Genomic DNA, 19781 nt, shown 5'->3' with positions numbered 1-19781 from the left:
AAATAAATATTTAATACATCATTCTATTGTTTTATTTTGTATAATTATTTGTTGGACGGGTATGGGGTTTTAGAGATTGGAACTTGGGATACACCTCATTGTAAATCCCATACTCCTGCATTTGCTAGGTGGCGCTAGTCTCAATGTACCCTGTACCCCCGGATATTAATTTTAAAATTGGGTACAGGGTACGTGCCGCGTAACTGGCAAGAAAACTTGATCGTAATGTTACTGTACCTAGGGAGACAAAGTCAACCTATTCCACGGTTTTGGCACAAGCACGAAGCCGTAAAGCGACCAAAGGGAATAAAAGTATGGTAGCTAGTCAAAAATTTTTGAAATTTAATTTTTTTAAGTAACTAATGCCCGTTTTCACCATCCATCCCTAATTTTTAAGTGACCCTTATGGTAACACATAATAGGAATTATGTTTTCATATGGGTCATAGGGATTTATGGTGAATCATGTCACGTTCATTCCCGAATAGCTCCCAAGTCCCAAAACCTTGTAACTAGAATGTAGATCTAGCACGATAACCTACCGCCCTCAATGGCCCTGCTAAGTAAGTAGTCGGAGGGCTCGCGTGTAAGGGAAGTGACACAGTCAAATAATTTTGCATTGCGGTATAGCATACTTCATGCTGACGAGTATTGATTTTTGCATTGTCTGCATTCCTTCGGGCTGACTAACGCCTACTTAGATACTGCCGAAAGTATGTTGGACGTCATATTTAGTGGATTACTTAAGCTAATTCTGTGTGTGGCGTATAGTTTTCAACTCAACTGATCCACCAGAGAATAGGGTCTACCTCAGATCATAGAAATATGATCTGAGGGGTCTACTACCTAAGTATTCTATTCTATTCTAAATATTCTAGCTAGTGGGTATTAGAAGTTTTGTTCTGAAATCGATTTCTAGGAGGATAGAAGAGGAGTTTCTCTTATTTCCATAAAAGAAAGAAGGCCTATTTAATTTCATGCTGTCTAGTACCATAGTCTACCTCAACTATAATTTTATCAAACTGTTATACGGGGTCAGTTTCTAAGGCACTGTAAATAATACAACAATCATAAGTATAATATTTATATTTACATAATATTTACATTACATTCTCATCAAAACCGAACATACTATGTGTGCTGGTAATAAAATAGTCACTCATTTTATATTTCTTTTTGATTAAGCTAGACGGTAGACCGATGTGTCATCTGGGGAGAGCGTGGGAACGCGCGGGGGGCGGCGTGGGGGGCGACGACGTCTGCGGGGCCTGCACTCGCAGTGCAACGCGCAAAGACCAATCCCTGCACAGCCAGACAGGAACAGGGGAAGCGCCAGGGTCCTCGTCACCGTCGCCACTTGCTCGCCTCGCGACCATCGCGGCACCACCACACTATGGTCCGCCCTCGACCAGTAGCACTTGTACTTCGCACCCACATACCCATAGCTCGTCGTGAAGTTGTCGCAGTCAACCGACGGCGGATACCCGCAGCCCTTTATATTAACGAATAACACTGCCGGACGCCAATCTTCGGAATACGCCTTGTACTTCACGTGAAGCTGCGTGCATTTGTACGCGTCGCTGGTGCAGCCTTCTCTGCATGATGCCCAGGTGCAGTTATCGAGTCCCAAGCGGTCGTCGCGCCTTTCGGTGACGCAGTCTGCGGGGACCGGGTCGAAGTCTGCAGCGAGAGCGCTCAGTGCAGGATCTGCGTATAACGGAACGAGGAATAGTAACGCAGAAGCTCCTCCGCCGAGTAGCGTTGCGAGCATCACAGTTATGTATCTGGTTAGGGTGGCTCGAGTCTCGCCTCGGCGGCGAGACGGCCTCACGACCAGTCGTTCAGAGCTGCCGCCTCTCATTTTGCGAGCACTTGTCAACCCATGTTGAGGAAGGTAACTAAACTGAATGTATTCGGTGCAGTATTGGCAGGCGACGCGCGCATGGGAGGTCGGGCTTGCGCAGTGATGGCCGATTGACTGGCTGCGGTCTAGGTACTTGAATGAAGCGTAGGTTTCTGTTTACGTCTGCATTTAATAATGGGCGAGAGGCTGATTGACCTATTTTGTAAAGAATGCTGAAGAGCTTAGGGAAAAATTGCTTAATTAATAACTTTTATAGGCTTTTAACTTTTTTCTAAGTGTTCTATCTAAGTGTTTGCTAACGTAATTAAGTAGGTGATCCAACATTGCGGGTTAGCGAATTCGATCGAATTTTCCAGAACAGCCGAGACTTAAAACTGGGTTAGGTACTCACAATGGCTTATAATACAAAGCTTTTACCTTTTGTTTGACTGCCTGCCTTTGCGTATAGATAGGTGGGTATTTATACGCAAAGGCATGCCCATGTATAACAACATGGGCATGACATGAACTACGAAATAAGGCTGCAAGTAGGTAGGTCCTAGCTAAGCCTACTTACATTACTAAGAACTTTATACAACTGCATGAATTTAGATAGGCAAATAGGCATTAAGTAACTATTATCCCCCGGTTTCCAAATTGGGATTAGGCTGTAATTCGCTTGAGCGAGCTCATCTTCTATAACTTAATTTTAATCTTTAAGTTTATACCTAATACTTAGTATGTTATTGTTTAACTGTATGAACAAAATACAATAAATAAATGATGGGCAGTGAGCTCAAGCTAAAAATCTCAATTTAGAAACTGGGGGTAGATTTAGTTTATTAAATGATAAGGCAAGGCTTTATTATTCTAAATAATAAATACTAAATAATACTAAAAGCATTGATTAAAAATCATGATCACATTGGCATGCATCGGGGAATCGAACCCGAAACCTTCGGTAATTCCGCGAGGAATCACTTTTCATACCTTATGGTTTTGAATTAAATATTATGTAATTATGTAAAATCAAAATCACACCATCCTTTTTACTTCTGAAATTAAAAACAAAATAAGTTTTGTACTTCAATAAAATGTAACAAAAAAGTTTTTTCTATTACATTTTATTTTTTGTATTTCAATTGAATAATTTCATTACTCAATACTTTCGATTGTTAACATTGATTAAAAACCGTAATTAAGCTAATCGCACCCATCACTATGCATTTTTTCTGTACGTTGGCAGAACGAGCACCTGAAAAATATTTCTCAAAATGGCGGCTTAACTGTGAGCCCAAGATGTTGTCAGTCAGTTTTTCTGAATTGTGAAGTTAATCTGTTTTAAAATAATATATCTAACTAATAATTAATATAGTGCTAGTGAATTAACAGTTTTAGGTATGTCTGTCTCCTTTTTTAAATCGTTTGTTAATACATTGAGAAAATCTTTGCCGCGGCATCCTATTATAACAGGTACTTATTTGCATAAAAATTCCATAATTCTATGTTTAGATTTGCTTTACACTCGTAAATCAGTTCTATGTGGATGTCCTATGTTGTATACTCATTATTTATGAATGATCACTCTGAATATACAAAAATTACCATTTCACTCCAACGACCTTTTAGGTTAGGTATTGTATGTTGTATTACGACGTATTTTGATATTAATTTATGAATATTGGGTCAAGAATCTATCTTTTTAGTCGTTGGAATTCAGGCAGATTGTTCTTTCAATAAACAAATACCATCTTCTTATGACTGTTGTTCTAGTATGCATGGTTATTGTTTTGTACATTTCCTCTTTTACCTTTTATTCTACACTTTTAAATATGTTGTGAAATCTTATTTTATTAGGAGCCCTGAAATCATTGTCAGTCATGGAGGTGCCTAAAGTAGAAGTTAACGAGGAACAAATTGTCTCAAACAAAAACTTTACTCGCTACAAAAGGCGATATATGAAGCGACAGTGGGAGGATGTGAACCCCAACAAAAAAGAAAACGGCGAAACTGACGAAAAGAGAATTTGTGATAAACCAGTAGAAAGGATAAAGCGGAAAAAAATGGCTGTATTGTTAGGCTACTCGGGAGTTGACTATTTTGGTATGCAAAGGTTAGATTCGGTTATTATTTTAACAAATTGGTCTTACCCCCAGTTTCTGAATTGTATTTTTTATTAGCATGCTCATTTTGTACTTAATGAGGGTTTTCGCGAATGAAAGATCCGCTAAACGGCGGGACGTGGATGTGGGATCTGACTGCTGCGCGATTGGTGGATTTTGACATATCTGTCAATGTCATGTCAAACATAACCAATCATGCAGCATTCGGACCTCGCGTCTACGTATTGCCATCTGGCGGATTTTTCATTCGCGAAAACCCTCATTGTGTATATTAATTTAGAAACCAAGGGTAAGCGTAAAAAACCTTCAATTTAACGCTTTAAGCGTGCTGAATGCAGATGGTCATTTGTTTTTATTATTTTCTAGGAATCCTGGTGTTAGAACCATAGAGGAAGATTTATTCAAAGCATTATGGGAAGCCAAATATATCACAGAAGAAGATTACAACAACCAACAAAACACCCAGTTCCAAAGGAGTTCTCGGACAGACAAAGGAGTTTCGGCTGCCAGACAGGTTGTGTCATTAAAGCTACGTTAGTATTTTTTATTCCGGCCTAAATATTTAAACGCTCCTGAGTATTTTGGACAAATTTCAACTATATCAGTCACTATTAAATACTTACTAAAATTGTTTTTGCAGCACTTGAAGTCCATATAGAAGAAATAAACAAAAATCTACCAGAATGTATCAGGGTATTTGGTGTAAAGAGAGTAACAAACAAATTCAATTCCAAAATCAGTTGTGATGCACGGACATATAGCTACACTCTTCCCACTTTTGTCTTTGAGCCCAGTTTAGAGACGGAAGAAGAGAGAAAGCAATATAGGATAACACCAGAGAAGATAGAAGAAGTAAACCAAGTCTTATCAAATTATAAAGGAACTAAATGCTATCACAATTTTACCCAAAAGAAGTAAGATGTTTTCTATAATCTACTTTAATTATTGACGTAACCATGTGCCACATTTTTGAGTGTGTGGAATGAATTTTAGCGCCATTTCTATCATTTGTTCTTTTATTTCAGACACTTCCATGATCCTTCTTCGTTACGATTCATGATGGGTTTCAATTTAGATAAAGTTTTTGTTGAATCAGACATGGAGTTTGCTGTTTTATTGGTTAAGGTTAGTGAAAGAAAAGTACATACTCAAGTTTTTTCTTTATTATCATTTTCTCTCAAAACAACTTGCAGAATACAGATTTTTTGTCGGCCTTTAGAATAGGCGCACACCGTTGATTTTTTATCGGCCGATAGTTTAGTCGGGCAGTTGATCAGTATGGGCGTGTATGGGAGTGCGCACACTACGCCGATTCGATTTGGCCGGTTCTTCATACAAATTAAAATCGGGCACAACTATCGGCCAACTAAAAATCAACGGTGTGCGCCTACTCTTAATTTAGTCAGGCTTTTAATCAGTATGAATGTTGCAGTCAAATCTCATAATCGGACAAAACCACTTTTGACTGCAAAAATCAGTCAAAAGTGGTTTTGACCATGCAAAAAAATTATTTAACCGACCGAAAAAATTAATAATCTACCTATCTTTTACTTGACGAATACTTAACAACACTGTTGTACCTAAGTTGGTGTGATCATTTTGTATGCACAAATCACAAAAAAATTACACTTTAAAATGGTTTTTAACACTTTTTTGATATTTCCATGTAATTTGCACTAATCATGACACTTTTTATGAAGTATGACTGATTGGTAAAATTTTTAATCAGGTGAAATCTGACTGATTTTTTCAGTCAAAAGTGTTTTTTTTGACCGATTAATGAGTTTTGACTGTAACATGAACATGAATGGAAGTGAGCAAGATTTTTTTAGAAGCCAGAAACCAAATTGTATATCTTGTGCAACAGTTCCTTCATCGAGACTGATTTTCCCACTGCCTTTTTAGGGTCAAAGCTTCATGTTGCACCAAATAAGGAAGATGGTGGGGCTGATGATTGCCGTAGTCCGAGGTCATACGGACTCCTCTACTGTGGAGAAGGCGTTCACTAAAGACAGGGTGATGGTGCCCACCGCTCCAGGCCTAGGACTTGTTTTGGACATGGTAAGTTTGATTTCATCATCATCATCATTTCAGCCACAGGACGTCCACTGCTGAACATAGGCCTCCCCCAATGACTTCCACATCGCACGGTTGGTAGCGGCCTGCATCCAGCGCCTTCCCGCTACCTTTATCAGGTCGTCGGTCCACCTTGTGGGTGGACGTCCCACGCTGCGTTTTCCGGTACGTGGCCGCCATTCTAGAACCTTGTTGCCCCATCGGCCGTCAGTTCTGCGTACTATGTGCCCTGCCCACTGCCACTTCAGCTTGCTGATCCGTCGGGCTATGTCAGCGACTTTAGTTTGTTTACGGATCTCCTCATTTCTGATTCGATCTCGTAAAGAAAGTAAGTTTATGTTTTTTGAATGATTACACATAATAACTGGAGTGGAGGCCGCGTCCCAGAAAGCGCAGCGTGGGACGTCCACCCACAAGGTGGACTGATCTGGGGGCACGGCAGTGCCCCCACCAAGTCGAGCAAAAAAGCGGCACGGCCGTACCATCCTTTTCTCGAAGCAATTCAGGCCATTTTCGACCGCCTGTAACTTCGTTGTGGATAAAACTAGAAGGCTGAATTTTCATTAGCTATGCAGGCATTGTAAAGACACGGTATATTTAAAATTTCATTCAATTTGAACCAGTAGTTTAAGAATTATAACGGGTCAAAGTTACTTAATTTTGTCACTCACTGACTGCTTGATCTTAAAGCCCGGTCTGTGAGCACGTAGAATTTTGTCCAATGACCCCTAGCTACCCATCCTTATCGCTCGCGCGTTATTATATTGCTGTCGCGACTGTGCGACGGGCGCCCGCAGTGAGTGCGCGACAGCAACATAATTACGCGCGAGCGATAAGGATGGGTAGCTTGGGGTCATTGGACAAAATGCTACGTGCTCACAGACCAGACTATAGCCCAGGACAAGCAAAACTGGAGCAAGATGGAGGAAGCTTTTGCCCACACAGGGTGCCAAAGAATTAGCAAAAGAAATATTTTTAATGAATTCATTTATCATAGCCAAACTGTTTTTGTGGATATAAAAGATTTTTATATATTTATTTTATTATTATTACATCATCATCATCTCAGCCATAGGACGTCCACTGCTGAACATAGGCCTCCCCCAATGCTTTCCATGTTGCCTGGTTGGTAGCAGCCTGCGTCCAGCGCCTTCCTGCTACCTTTATAATGAGATCCCATCAAAAACAATACTTGTCAAAAAAACCAAGTCTCGCAACTCAGTTGTTCTACGGTAAAAAGTTGTGAGATCCATGTAATACCAAGTCCAGGCCAGGAAATCTTTAACGTTTTACATAAATATATTGACTTGGCCATCGCATGAAAACACGTGTAAATTAAATTATTTAGTGCGATGGCCAAGTCAATAATTTATGTAAAACGTTAAAGATTTCCTGGCCTGGACTTGGTATTACATGGATCTCACAACTTTTTACCGTAGAACAACTGAGTTGCGAGACTTGGTTTTTTTGACAAGTATTGTTTTTGATGGGATGACATTATAAAGGTAGCAGGAAGGCGCTGGACGCAGGCTGCTACCAACCAGGCAACATGGAAAGCATTGGGGGAGGCCTATGTTCAGCAGTGGACGTCCTATGGCTGAGATGATGATGATGTAATAATAATAAAATAAATATATAAAAATCTTTTATATCCACAAAAACAGTTTGGCTATGATAAATGAATTCATTAAAAATATTTCTTTTGCTAATTCTTTGGCACCCTGTGTGGGCAAAAGCTTCCTCCATCTTGCTCCAGTTTTGCTTGTCCTGGGCTATAGTCTGGTCTGTGAGCACGTAGCATTTTGTCCAATGACCCCAAGCTACCCATCCTTATCGCTCGCGCGTAATTATGTTGCTGTCGCGCACTCACTGCGGGCGCCCGTCGCACAGTCGCGACAGCAATATAATAACGCGCGAGCGATAAGGATGGGTAGCTAGGGGTCATTGGACAAAATTCTACGTGCTCACAGACCGGGCTTTAAGATCAAGCAAATTGTTGGCCGCTGACCGCTGTTCACATTATGTCATCAGCCCACCTTTCCTTGGGCTTCCCAACATTCCTCTTCCCCTTTGGTCCTTTCCAGTCTGTTAATGCTATAGTCCATCTTCTATCTATAAACGATTAACATAATACTCTTATTATTATAATTAGTAATAAAACTTTTTCACTATAGGTTCACTACACAAGGTATGATACTCGGTACAAGGACAGCCACGAAAGCCTGACGTGGGAGGCTGAGGAGGACACCGTCAACAAGTTCAAACATTCACACATCTACCCCAGCATCGTCAAAGGTATGTCCTTCCTTCTCAGCTAAAAAGCGTCCACTGTTGGACAATGACCACCCCCAAGGATTTCCATACGGGCCTTGCCACACTGGCGGGTTACAAGCGTTTTCAAAGCTAAGCGGCAATGCCGCGGTTGCGCAACGTTTCTGCCTAGAGTTCCGCCTCGTGTTCGCCGCGGAGCCGTGACGTCTCCGCTGAAGAGACGCGGCGTGTTCCCTGCGTCGCTGCTCCGCTTTGAAAACGCTTGCAATCCGCCAGTTGGCCTTACGTAATGGAATTAATTACATTCATATTAATTTTAAAAACTTACCTTGCCTTCTTTGTGCTTATTTTTTAGTGTGTGTGGACTATTCGTACTTTATTATCATATTTAGCACTGTCACTTTCATCTGTCTTACGCAGTTTAGATTTTTTCATACAAATGTTTTTTTCCCGCTAACTCCCGTTCCCGTGAGAATTTTGTAATATCCTGTTGTAACTAAGTTTTAAGTTTACTAAGGTACCTGCATGCCAAATTTCACCCTCTGGACACGTGGTCCGACTGCTTTGTCCGATTAATCGGACCACGTGAACTTTTTTTTCCTGTTGGTTCGATTAATCGGACTACAAGGAATCGCAATTCCACTTCGTCCGACTAATCGGACTTGAAATAAATTAAGGGTGGTATGCAACAAAATCGATCCATGGAAACTATTTCGTGACAATTTCATATTAACTACCAATGCGATGCTCTTTGGTCATAATAATAACAAGAGCTTCCTCGTGAACGCTTGGCATGGAAAGGTTCACTATTAAATAAATTTATAATAATAAATTTAAATTAATATTGATTTGAATAAATTAATACAAATATGTAAAGGTATAAATAATTTTAATTAAAGATTGTTTCATTTAATGTAAAACGACCTCCTTTTAGTTCAATTCAAAGTTCAACTGAATTGAACTTTCAGGAAAAAAACCGTAAAGTCAACTTTCTTAAGCAATCTTTCAAGGAAGTTGAAATAAACGGATTTTTTTTATAAACATTTCCTAAATATTTATATTATTATAGATAGGTTATGTAGGTATTCATTTGTTTTCCACATGTTCAATAGGGATGTTTCCTGGGTAAAAAGCAAGAGTTTTAATTAGTCCGTCAGTTAGCTTATCAAAAAATACTCGACACCTATTTTTCACTTTTTAAAACTAATGAAAATGTAGAGATAAAGCGTGCCAAAGTTCTAAAGAAAAGGCCCGTGACGTCAGTGAGTGCGTAAAAGTGCTGCACTTTGTGACGTCGCGCGGAACTTCAACGCACTATAACTTTGTAATTATTTGATTGATTGACAATTAAAAATATACGTGTCCAATATTTTTTTATATTAAATTTGACGGACTAAAAAAATTTTTTTAGGAAACTAGCCTAAAAAATCAATCAAAAATATTCAATAGATTTATTATAGTTGAATTTTTAGGAAAATATATTCCGTTTATTTCAAATTTCTAGAAAAATTATGAAAACTATGGATTTTTTTTCCTGAAAGTTCAACTCAGTTAAACTTCGATTTGAACTAAAAGGAATAGGTCTGTTATAGTTTATCAATTAAGAAAATGCAATTAAAAAGTGTTGAGTTAATGAAATAATAAATGTATCTTTCTTTCTTTCTTTCAAATAGGTTGGGCGGTTAAATGTCGGACCATATAACCTTAAGAACAGAAAGTCTTGATAGTCCGACTCCATAATCGAACCAACAGGAAAAAAAAGTTTACGTGGTCCGATTAGTCGGACAAAGCAGTCGGACCACGTGTCCAGAGGGAAATTTCAAGCGTCTAACTTAAGCGGTTTAGATTTTTCGGTTTAGATTTTTCATACAAAAAGATTTTCCCGGTAATTCCCGTTCCCGTGGGAATTCCTAAGTATACTATAACCTGCCCAGGAGTATGAAGAATAATTGTACCAAGTTTCGTTAAAATCCGTTGCGTAGTTTTTGTTTCTATAAGGAACATACAGACGGACAGACAGACAAAAATTTTACTTATTGCATTTTTGGCATCAGTATCGATCACTAATCACCCCCTGATAGTTATTTTGAAAATATATTTCATGTACAGAATTGACCTCTCTACAGATTTATTATAAGTATAGATTTAAGATGCATCTCAACCAATTTTTATAGTTTTAAAAAATCTTACTCTATTATGAATTTTACTCTCTTATGTTGTAAAGGTGAAGTCGAAGGCAACTCTATGGCCGAGTGGTTGGAGAAACTAACTCAGCATTCCTACGAGCCCAGCGATGACGCTCCTGTAGATAAAACATTAGAAGACGGCGAAAAAGACCTCAATTACGACGAAGATGATGATGACGGCAACGATGACGATGATGACAGCGACAACAAACGGAGGAAACAAGTGAAAGACAAGAAAAACGATAGTAATACGGATGGTGTCAAGAATACGGAAAATGAAATTTTGAATACAGACAAGAAATTAACAAATAATGAAAATGAAATTATAGATAAAGAAGTCTCAGTAAATAAGGAAGAGGAGCCAAGTTTGCAGAGAAAAGAGGTTAATTGAGTGTTTTTGTTAATTCAATTAATGTATGAATGACAAATGATAAGGTTCCTGGTTCAATTCCTGGAAAGGTCAACTTTAAATCGAAAATGTAACCAGAGCATATTAGCTATTTTAGTTGATGTGATTGATGATATCAATGTATAGGAATTATGATGAATAATGTAGTGTTTGTAATTATGCTAAGTTGTATCTAGTTTAAGTAGATATTTTTATTTGACATGGATCAAATGGTGCATTTAATGTAATGCATTAATAAACATGGCAGAGCCATTATTGTAATATGGCATTTTATTTGTTTGTTAATATTATGTAATCCAACGTTCTGAATAAGTATCAGTGAAAAGATATTAAATTGTAATTTTAAGGGCTATATTTCACTGGGGCACCATGGCGGCGCAACCAGTCGCCGCTACCAACAAAATGTATACAGCTGTGCGCAACTAAACGGACACCAGGTGAGTAACTCTCTAGTTACTCACCTGGTGTATCTATAGAGATAGACCTGTATACATTTTGTTGGTAGCGGCGACTGGTTGCGCCGCCATGGTGCCCCAGTGAAATATAGCCCTAAAGCTCTTTTATACAGTCAGCGCGAGCGTTACATAGTTCGTGACACCCAAAGTAGCCAAAAAGTTCGCAACACGTCTTTGTTACAATAAAATTGGAATAAGTTGTGTTGTCAACTTCTTGGCCACTTTGAGTGTCACGAACCATATGACGCTGACTGTATGTACCATAGCGCGCTGAAGATATTTTATTTAGGAGAAAAACCATGTGTGGAGACATGGTCCTTAAGTGCTAAGTAAGTTATTATATGTGTCGCGGCGTCCAGCCTGCATGGTCAAAGACATAGACTAGGACTGGCTGACGACAAACGAGACGACGTTTTTCTCGGACTTGACATTTGACAGACGACGAACAATGGACGGTAATTTTATCAGGAAATTGTGAAATACAATAAATATTGGTTTAAGACAATAAACCAGTCCGACGAAGCCTTGACTTTTTCTTAAACCGTCACGACGACGACGGTTCAAGTGGTTCTTCGAGCAAAAACAGAATCAAAATATGGAAACACGCAGTAAGTCAAGGGCCGTGGCTATGACTACGACTGTGTGAGCGTGTGGCTGAGTGTGATTTTACAGTAGAAAAATAGAAGATAGATTTGTCCACGAAATTAATTTATTACAACAGTAGGAATACATAATGGATAGCTCTTTTTATTTTCTATGACACAAGTGATAATCAACAGTGAAGAACATTGTTTCTATAGCAACTTAAATTTATTCATAACGCCGCTTTGCTTGCCAGCTACATTAACATCTCTCGGCGTGTATGCCTATAAGTTGCAAGGTCTTCACTAATGCCGGTCTAGCAATTGCCTTCGTAAACATATCTGCCAACTGCAGAGTACTGGTTATCTTCTTTATTTTTAGCTCCCCATTTGTCACGAGTTCACGAACAAAGAAATGTCGAATCCTGATATGCTTTGTTCTTTTGTGGAACTCTGGGTTCTCTGCTAATCTTATAGCCGCCTCATTATCCACTTTAAGTACTGGTGTTGAAACATCCCCATTCGTGATGTCCTTCATAAGTCGTGTCAGCCATAATGCACTCTTTAGCTGCTTCACTTGCTGCCACGGTTTCGGCTTCTGTGGTTGATATAGCCACGCTGGATTGTCGCTGACTCATCCATGATACAGCACCTCCTGCATAGATGCACAATACTCCTGAAGTTGACCTTCCAGTAATCATACAACCGCCATGGTCTGCATCAGAATAACTTTCTATCATACCTTCTTATAATCTCGTTTGTAGATTATTCCAGTATCAGGAGCATACTGCAAGTATCGCATGATCCGCTTAACTCGCTTGCAGTCTTCCACTTTTGGATTCTCAAGGTTCCTAGATACGACACTAACAGCATATGCAATATCAGGTCTGGTCCCAACCATTAAGTAAGCTAATGCTCCAACTATCTGTCTGTAGTTCTTCAGAATCGCATCTACATCCTTCTCTGTGTTATCAGTATCCTTTACTATAGGAGTCATCACTGGTCGGCAGTCTTCCATACCAAACCGCTTTAACACTTTCTTTGTATAAGATGCCTGAGAAATCTTAATACAATCTTCTCTGGTTTCAATCTCTAAACCAAGGAAAAATGACGCTGGTTTCGTAGTTATCTTAAAATAACCTCTCAAGTCACGCATAAACTCGCTAATGACCTTTTCATTTGTACCAGCAACAAGACCATCATCGACATACAGGGCAAGTATAATCCTTTCTCCATTACTCATGTTCCTCAAGAAAAGACAAGTGTCCGCTTCACTATTACGGAATCCCATTTTTCTCAGAACATCTACGATGCGTTTATTCCAGCATCGAGGTGCTTGTTTTAAGCCGTAGAGGCTCTTACTCAGTAAACAGACTCGATTCGTACCATCTTCAAAACCTTCTGGCTGCTTCATGAAGATTTCTTCTTCCAGGTCGCCATATAAAAATGCTGTAGAAACATCAAACTGTAACAGTGACAGACCTTCAAAATAAGATTCAGGCAAGGTATCCAATATCTTGCAAATTAATAAAAGCTCTGGCAAATTAGCACCAGCTTCCACCTTTTTCAATTCTTGTCGCAATTGGAATTGAGAAATTACGCAGAATCCGCCTTGGTATATCGGAAAAAATCCAGACACAAATCGTAACTTTGTTGTCATTTACACCATCATACAGTTTGTGCAATTCTTCCCATACCTCCTTAGGTTTCGACAGTCTTATAACTTTGTCCAATGTCTCATCGCTTATATTATTTGTTATGAGAACTAGAGCTATGCTTTCCAATCTCCTGTGCTCTTTAACAGCAGCAATGTAAGTTGCCAACGACTCTGCCGCACCCGCTGCATCTCCTGCAGCTGCTTTAGGTCTTACCGGCTCTACTACTCTAACTTCAACTATATCCAATAGTCCGTCAATGCCCGATAGTACCGCGGACATCCGGTACCTCCATTGGACCCAGTTGTTGGTGTCCAACTTTGCAATTTGTACTCTCGTCAGATCCATCTTCTATCTAACTCGAAAAATCTGGGCCCATAACCTGTGTGAGCGTGTGGCTGAGTGTGATTTTTATAGTAGAAAAATAGAAGATAGATTTGTCCACGAAATTAATTTATTACAACAGTAGGAATACACAATGGATAGCTCTTTTTATTTTCTATGACACAAGTGACAATCAACAGAACATTGTTTCTATAGCATCTTAAATTTATTCATAACGCCGCTTTGCTTGCCAGCTACATTAACAAAGCTAGCTATACAGAGGCAGGCGCTGCTAGACGAAGAATTTCGCGTGCAATCTATCTCATGCCCAATCACGCACTGAGTTGCAATCTGCAGTCGATCGGTGGGCATGAAGTAGCTATGCCAAGATATTGTACAGATGATAATTTGGGTAAAGTTCTGCGTCGTTCTTGAATTCGGTCGATTTGTGAATAATTCACTTTATTGGTGAATTTGTTTTCTTTTGACCTTTTGACATTACTATAAAATTTTCATCTTTTTTAATTCACTGTGTTCAACTTGAATATTCAAAGTTCATTGTGAGCTGATCGTAGTTATTTGGCCCTGCTGAGCATGACGATGGCCAAGAATTGAGCATCCAAAGATATCAGTTGTGACAAATCCTGAAGCCAGATAATGGTATCAATAAAAAATAATAAGTTAGGACGCAAGGCGGGCGGCCTTCATTACTTGATCGACCGCCGAGTTGAGCGGACGTGAAGCGGAGTAGAAACTATCCAGCGTTTTATTTCTCACCAGAGCTCAAAATAAGGACACTACAGTTGTCATGTCTGTGCTGAAGAGCCTCAATAAACCTAGTCCTCGTAGGCTTTACTCAGATTGTTCGATGCTTCACGCACATCTTTTGAGTTCCTCGCTAGAGGGTTGCACACTTTTGCACCGTCAGGCATGTTCTTGCTCTTGTTTTGTCTTTGGAAATGTCATCGATAGTGTCCCAAAAGTTTTTATGAAAAAGGAAGTCTCTATCGGTGTCTCCTTAAACACTTGACATTGGCAGAATCACCGCGGCAATAAATCCGCGGGAAGTCTCTATCGGGAAGTAACTATGGCGAATAAAAATGATCCTATAATGTTGTCAGGGTTATTTTCTGAAAATTTATTCAGCGAAACAAAACAAAACAGCATTATTGATTGTGTAAGGTTGTTGATGGATAATAATTTTGTTCGTTTCAAATTATGTAAATTGGTGCCGGTTTTCGGCTTACCTGGATTGTTAGAGAGTTATTTCCAACATTTCAGGACAATGTATACTAAATAGTACATTCTTAACTAAATAATGTTTTCATTGTTTCATTGTTAGGTACTTAGGATTTAGTTGTAGATTTTTCATCATTTTGTCCGAAATTATGTTGTGGAAACTTGGTAATTAATGCTGCAGTAATTCAGGTTACTTGGAAACTGTAATGGTGCGTCTACATTGGGCGAACGGGCTCGCGCGGCACGCTGGTCATCCTGCTCACCCTGCTCTTGATTGAGCAGGATGTCGAGTTTGTCGCGCGAGCCCGTTCGCCCAGTGTGGACTGTGGACGCACCATTAAATGAGTACATACATACATAAATTTTCTGGGCGATGTTGAGGTTGTAACATTGCAATTAATTAATATTTTAGGAAATAACATTTTTACTTAGTCGGTAAGTCAGTCAGTCGTTTTTGGTAGTCTGTAATTGGTATAATATATTCGTATAAAATGTAGTTGAAATAATTTTATGGTTTTTATAGGATTTTTTAGGCAGTGAAATGAGTAACTTATATTTTCTGGGCGATGTTGAGGTTGTAACTATTGTAATTAATTAATATTTTTAGGAAAAAATTTTTTACTTAGTCGGTAAATCAGTCTTAAAAAATTATCTTGGTATAATATATTCGTATAAAATATAGTTAGAAGAATTATACGATTTTTGTAGGATTATTAGGCAGTAAAATGAGTAACTTGTATTTTCTGGACAATGTTGAGGTTGCCACATTGCAATTAATTAATATTTTAGGAAATGAAGTTTTTACTTAGTCCGTAAGTCAGTAGGTCGTTTTCTGGTAATGGTATATTATTATTCGTGTAGTTATTTATTCATTGGGAAGAATTATACGGTTTTTATAGGATTATTAGGCAGTAAAATGAGTAACTTGTATTTTCTGGGTGATGTTGAGGTTGTCACATTGCAATTAATTAATATTTTAGGAAATGAAGTTTTTACTTTTAGTCGGTAAGTTAGTCTTTATACTTAGTCGGTAATTCAGTCGGACATTTTCTGGCAGTCGGTAATTGGTATAGTTATTAATTTGTTCACTGAAAATATACGGTTAACATAGGATTTTAGGTAGCTACATCGGGTTAGCAAAATTAATCGATGACAAATTAAAAACAGTTGTAGTTCTTGAAGTGGTTGGAAATTAAATTGTGTAAAACTTTCTCTTAATACGCACTTTTGACTATTTCATCGATATCTGAGGATCTGGGTTTTTATCATTTTCGCTGTCTGTTTCTTCCAGGTTGTATGACTACCCCATTCAAACCGGCACACCATAATTCCTATCACTTTAATTGACTTTTCTACCACAAGGTTCACTTTATGTAGAAAGCATTTGAACCCGGGCCACCCGGTATTTTGAATAGCTCTTGTGACGTTGGCATCACCATCGGAAACTCGGTTATTTTATTTTCGATTTTGTATTCAGCCGCGATACGCTTTAAAACGCCTGCTATTACATCAGCTGTGTGTGACCCATTGAAATGTTCACAATGAAGCAAAACTGTTTTATTTCGAATTCTACAAGAAAAGTAGCTGTTACAGCTTATGTCCATCCATCGCTAGGGAAGTCGAGCAGTCCGTTGTTGTGCCAAATCATTATCTGACTTGCCATCTAAACATTTTCCTGGTATTTTGATCTGTCTATCACTCTATATCAGCCTTTAGGAGGTTCGCCTTCGAACATGACCTCCTCTTCAACCCTCAACCGACTTCTGTCCCTGGCCACTTGCATCCAGTTTACTCCAGCCTACTGCCGTATGTCGTCTGTCCACCGTTTAGGCAGTCTTCCCCTGCCGCGGGTGTTGTTGCGGGGTCTCCAGGGTCCACTCCAGGGTCTTTCTGGCCCAGCGATCTTAGTTGCTGGTATTTTGATACCAGATATTAATTTTCGATTCGGCAACTTATAGCTTGGGCAAAAGTTTTAAACCTGTCACATCAGCAGGGCTACTCCGAAACGCTGTTTACGTAGTTTCGGGTCTATCTATTTGTCACCGTCTCTCATGCTGCCATCTCGCTTTGCGTGAGAGGGATGGCAACATTCGAAACTTCGCATGTTTTTCGGAGTAACCCCGCTGGTCGGATAGAAAGGCTAACAGCCGTATATCACCTTGTCGGTACAAATTCTTAAGTATGACGAATTATTGCGAGTATAGAATGGATAGTAGATAATGTTTTGTAGGATTTCTGAAGAACGAGTGTGATAAAGTATAAAATTTTATTAAAATCTTCTAGTTTTCAGTATGGCATTATTATCATTTCAGTGATTCGTCACTGTAGAAATTGTGCGTAAGATCTTTGTATTTCCGACTGTTGTTCTTCCTCATCATGATTACCTTGAGATTCATGTGTTCCATCAGTGTTGTAGCTCAGCATACTGATTGTATTGGGATCTTGAAGGGTATCTCCATCGAAATGTCCTTGATAAGAAGATAGGTTCTGTAAAGTAAAATCAGGTCTTACTTGGATTGTTAGAGTTATTTAGTTATAGCATATTAGTTACTTTGGGGCTAGATGGCGCTGTGTGAAATTGTCCAAAGATATTTATTATTATTATTGTTTTGATCTATTTGGGCGATGTTGAAGTGATAACATTGCAATTAGTGAGTATTTCAGGCAAGAATCGGAGTGTGACCATTTTTCAAATCGTGACCAAATGCGTGAGTTAACAAATAGCACATAAAGTTACATGGATACATCCGATTCTAATTGTTTATAGGTACATTTATGACGAACGGGAAAGTATCGCTGTAGACAAATTTTTAGATAAGTATTACTTTAACTTTACGTATAAGTAATTACATTGTTGTACAGTAATAAAATAAATATAAATTAGTTTAGGTATAGGTTTAGAACTTAGAGTTAAGTTTGTAAATACACAATCACAATTTAAATGTGGCTTATTTTGAATTAAATTTAATTAAAGAGCCTCTAGGATAATTTTGTGATTTTTTTCTTGGGATAAATTGTTTATGTCCATAAGATCACTAACCTTAACAGTTTTTCCATTTTGTAAATTGGAAGTTGCGATCCCATGACAGTGCGTAGAGCAGGGCAACTTTTGAGGATTATTGTTTTCTTCCAAGTGCACAGCTTTTAAGCTCCTCGATTTTGAATACTTGGTGTCATAAGATCCCTGGATTGCAGTTGCAGGTCTTCATCTGTTATTGGTCTGTTAGTTATTTCGCTTGTAAGGAAATATTCTTCGGTGAAAACGTTTCGATCAAATGGACTTATTCAGATCTTTTTAAATCCACTTTTTATAATTGTTGGTACAAATAGTTAGGTACCAGTTTCCAAAAATAGAACAATGTTAACAAAATCCAACGTAATATTTTCGAAATTGGGGCCGGCGGGGCATTCTTCAACAGCGTCAGGTATAGGAGTCATCAGCCAGGGTCACTGAGGATATCCAGAATCACCCATAATTAACATACGACTATGATGAAAGGGACTGACGAATGAACAAAATTATTTTCGCACACTTTTTTTGTGTAGTCTAGTGTATGGTCCTTACACAAACATCGCCAACGATTTTCTAATCGCCCAAAAGTGTTTTTAATCGTAACCCTGGCTTTTCCGTGTACATGGGTATATTTTGATTCAGGGCTTCCTTCAACAGCGTCAGGTATAGGAGTCATCAGCCAGGGTCACTGAGGATATCCAGAATCACCCATAATTAACATACGACTATGATTAAAGGGACTGACGAATGAAAAAAAATATTTTCGCTTCGAGTAACACACTGCACTGCAAGCCATTATTATTTAAATTTAAAGGGACTGACGAATGAATAACATTATGTATTTTCACTTCGTAGGTGCAGTCGTATTATCAAACTTGTTCATTATGCCGATATAGTTCTTGCATGTAATTATTTGCTATATTGTTTTCCCATATAAAAGCATCGTGTGTAGCTCTCCCATATTTTGCGTTAGTATTTAAAATTCGGCAATTACTGTTGCAATCTGTACCACTAGCCAACCACTGGCTGAAACAGGTGGTAACTAAAGTGCCTCTCTCAGCACTGGTGACTTTTTTTTAACTGTCTTGATGATTTTGACGCCAATTTTTTCTTTGGCTTTTGAACGGTGCTTGTTCCAGTTTCGTCTGAACTGAACTGTTTTTATAAACTGCGTTATTTGTTTTCCCATCTTTTGCCAAAACCATAGAGGTGCTGAAAAGTTTTTTTTTTCTGGCAACTTGGTGACTGAAGTTAAACCGCCGCCGGTTGACAGACGGACAAGGTGGTTAGTGGTCTGCATGAAATAAATGATAGTGTCCGGCTTATAGAAATTTATATTGTACCGTTCCTAAAACAGTTCCCTCTCAATGGACACAATTTATTTCTTCTTCAGTTGTATAAATGCACAATTCTAGTAAGTTGTAACAACAAATTTATTAAACTAATCCAGATACAACAAAACTTATGAAACTATAACCAAGCCAATCTCGAGGGACTCAGGGTCGTTAAAATTAGGTTCGGTTTTTTGAATATTATTGCCACTACAAACTTCTATAAATTTTTAGATATTTACATGTTGGTTTATTTCCAAAGAATATTTCATGCGG

The 19781-nt window shown here is 38.6% G+C and overlaps 2 protein-coding genes and 1 pseudogene across 4 annotated transcripts; 1 reads left to right on the top strand and 2 right to left on the bottom strand.

Moving 5' to 3' along the window:
* Positions 1-1092: 1092 nt before the first annotated feature.
* On the bottom strand, positions 1093-2229 carry Teh1 (tipE homolog 1 phospholipid transfer protein). Its single transcript, XM_028303178.1, has one exon. It carries the CDS (start codon positions 1858-1860, stop codon positions 1180-1182), a length of 681 nt encoding a protein of 226 aa, XP_028158979.1. The 5' UTR covers positions 1861-2229; the 3' UTR covers positions 1093-1179.
* An 881-nt stretch (positions 2230-3110) lies between these two features.
* On the top strand, positions 3111-11169 carry Pus1 (Pseudouridine synthase 1). 3 transcript variants are annotated; one of them, XM_028303190.1, is made up of 8 exons: positions 3111-3240; positions 3700-3955; positions 4332-4479; positions 4606-4879; positions 4991-5090; positions 5871-6026; positions 8216-8336; positions 10537-11169. In XM_028303190.1, exons 3-8 carry the CDS (start codon positions 4377-4379, stop codon positions 10887-10889), a joined length of 1107 nt encoding a protein of 368 aa, XP_028158991.1. In that variant the 5' UTR covers positions 3111-3240; positions 3700-3955; positions 4332-4376; the 3' UTR covers positions 10890-11169. The 3 variants fall into 3 exon arrangements, with proteins under 3 accessions (XP_028158991.1, XP_028158989.1, XP_028158990.1); XM_028303188.1 differs by having other exon boundaries at positions 3112-3315; positions 4332-4498; XM_028303189.1 differs by having other exon boundaries at positions 3113-3240; positions 4332-4498.
* A 4537-nt stretch (positions 11170-15706) lies between these two features.
* On the bottom strand, positions 15707-19247 carry LOC114351846 (uncharacterized; annotated as a pseudogene).
* Positions 19248-19781: the final 534 nt, after the last annotated feature.

This window comes from Ostrinia furnacalis, unplaced genomic scaffold (assembly GCF_004193835.3).
Source record: "Ostrinia furnacalis isolate ACB-3 unplaced genomic scaffold, ASM419383v2 OfSCF1207, whole genome shotgun sequence".
Lineage (NCBI taxonomy): Eukaryota > Metazoa > Arthropoda > Insecta > Lepidoptera > Crambidae > Ostrinia > Ostrinia furnacalis.
This window is presented reverse-complemented; position numbering and strand designations above follow the sequence as displayed.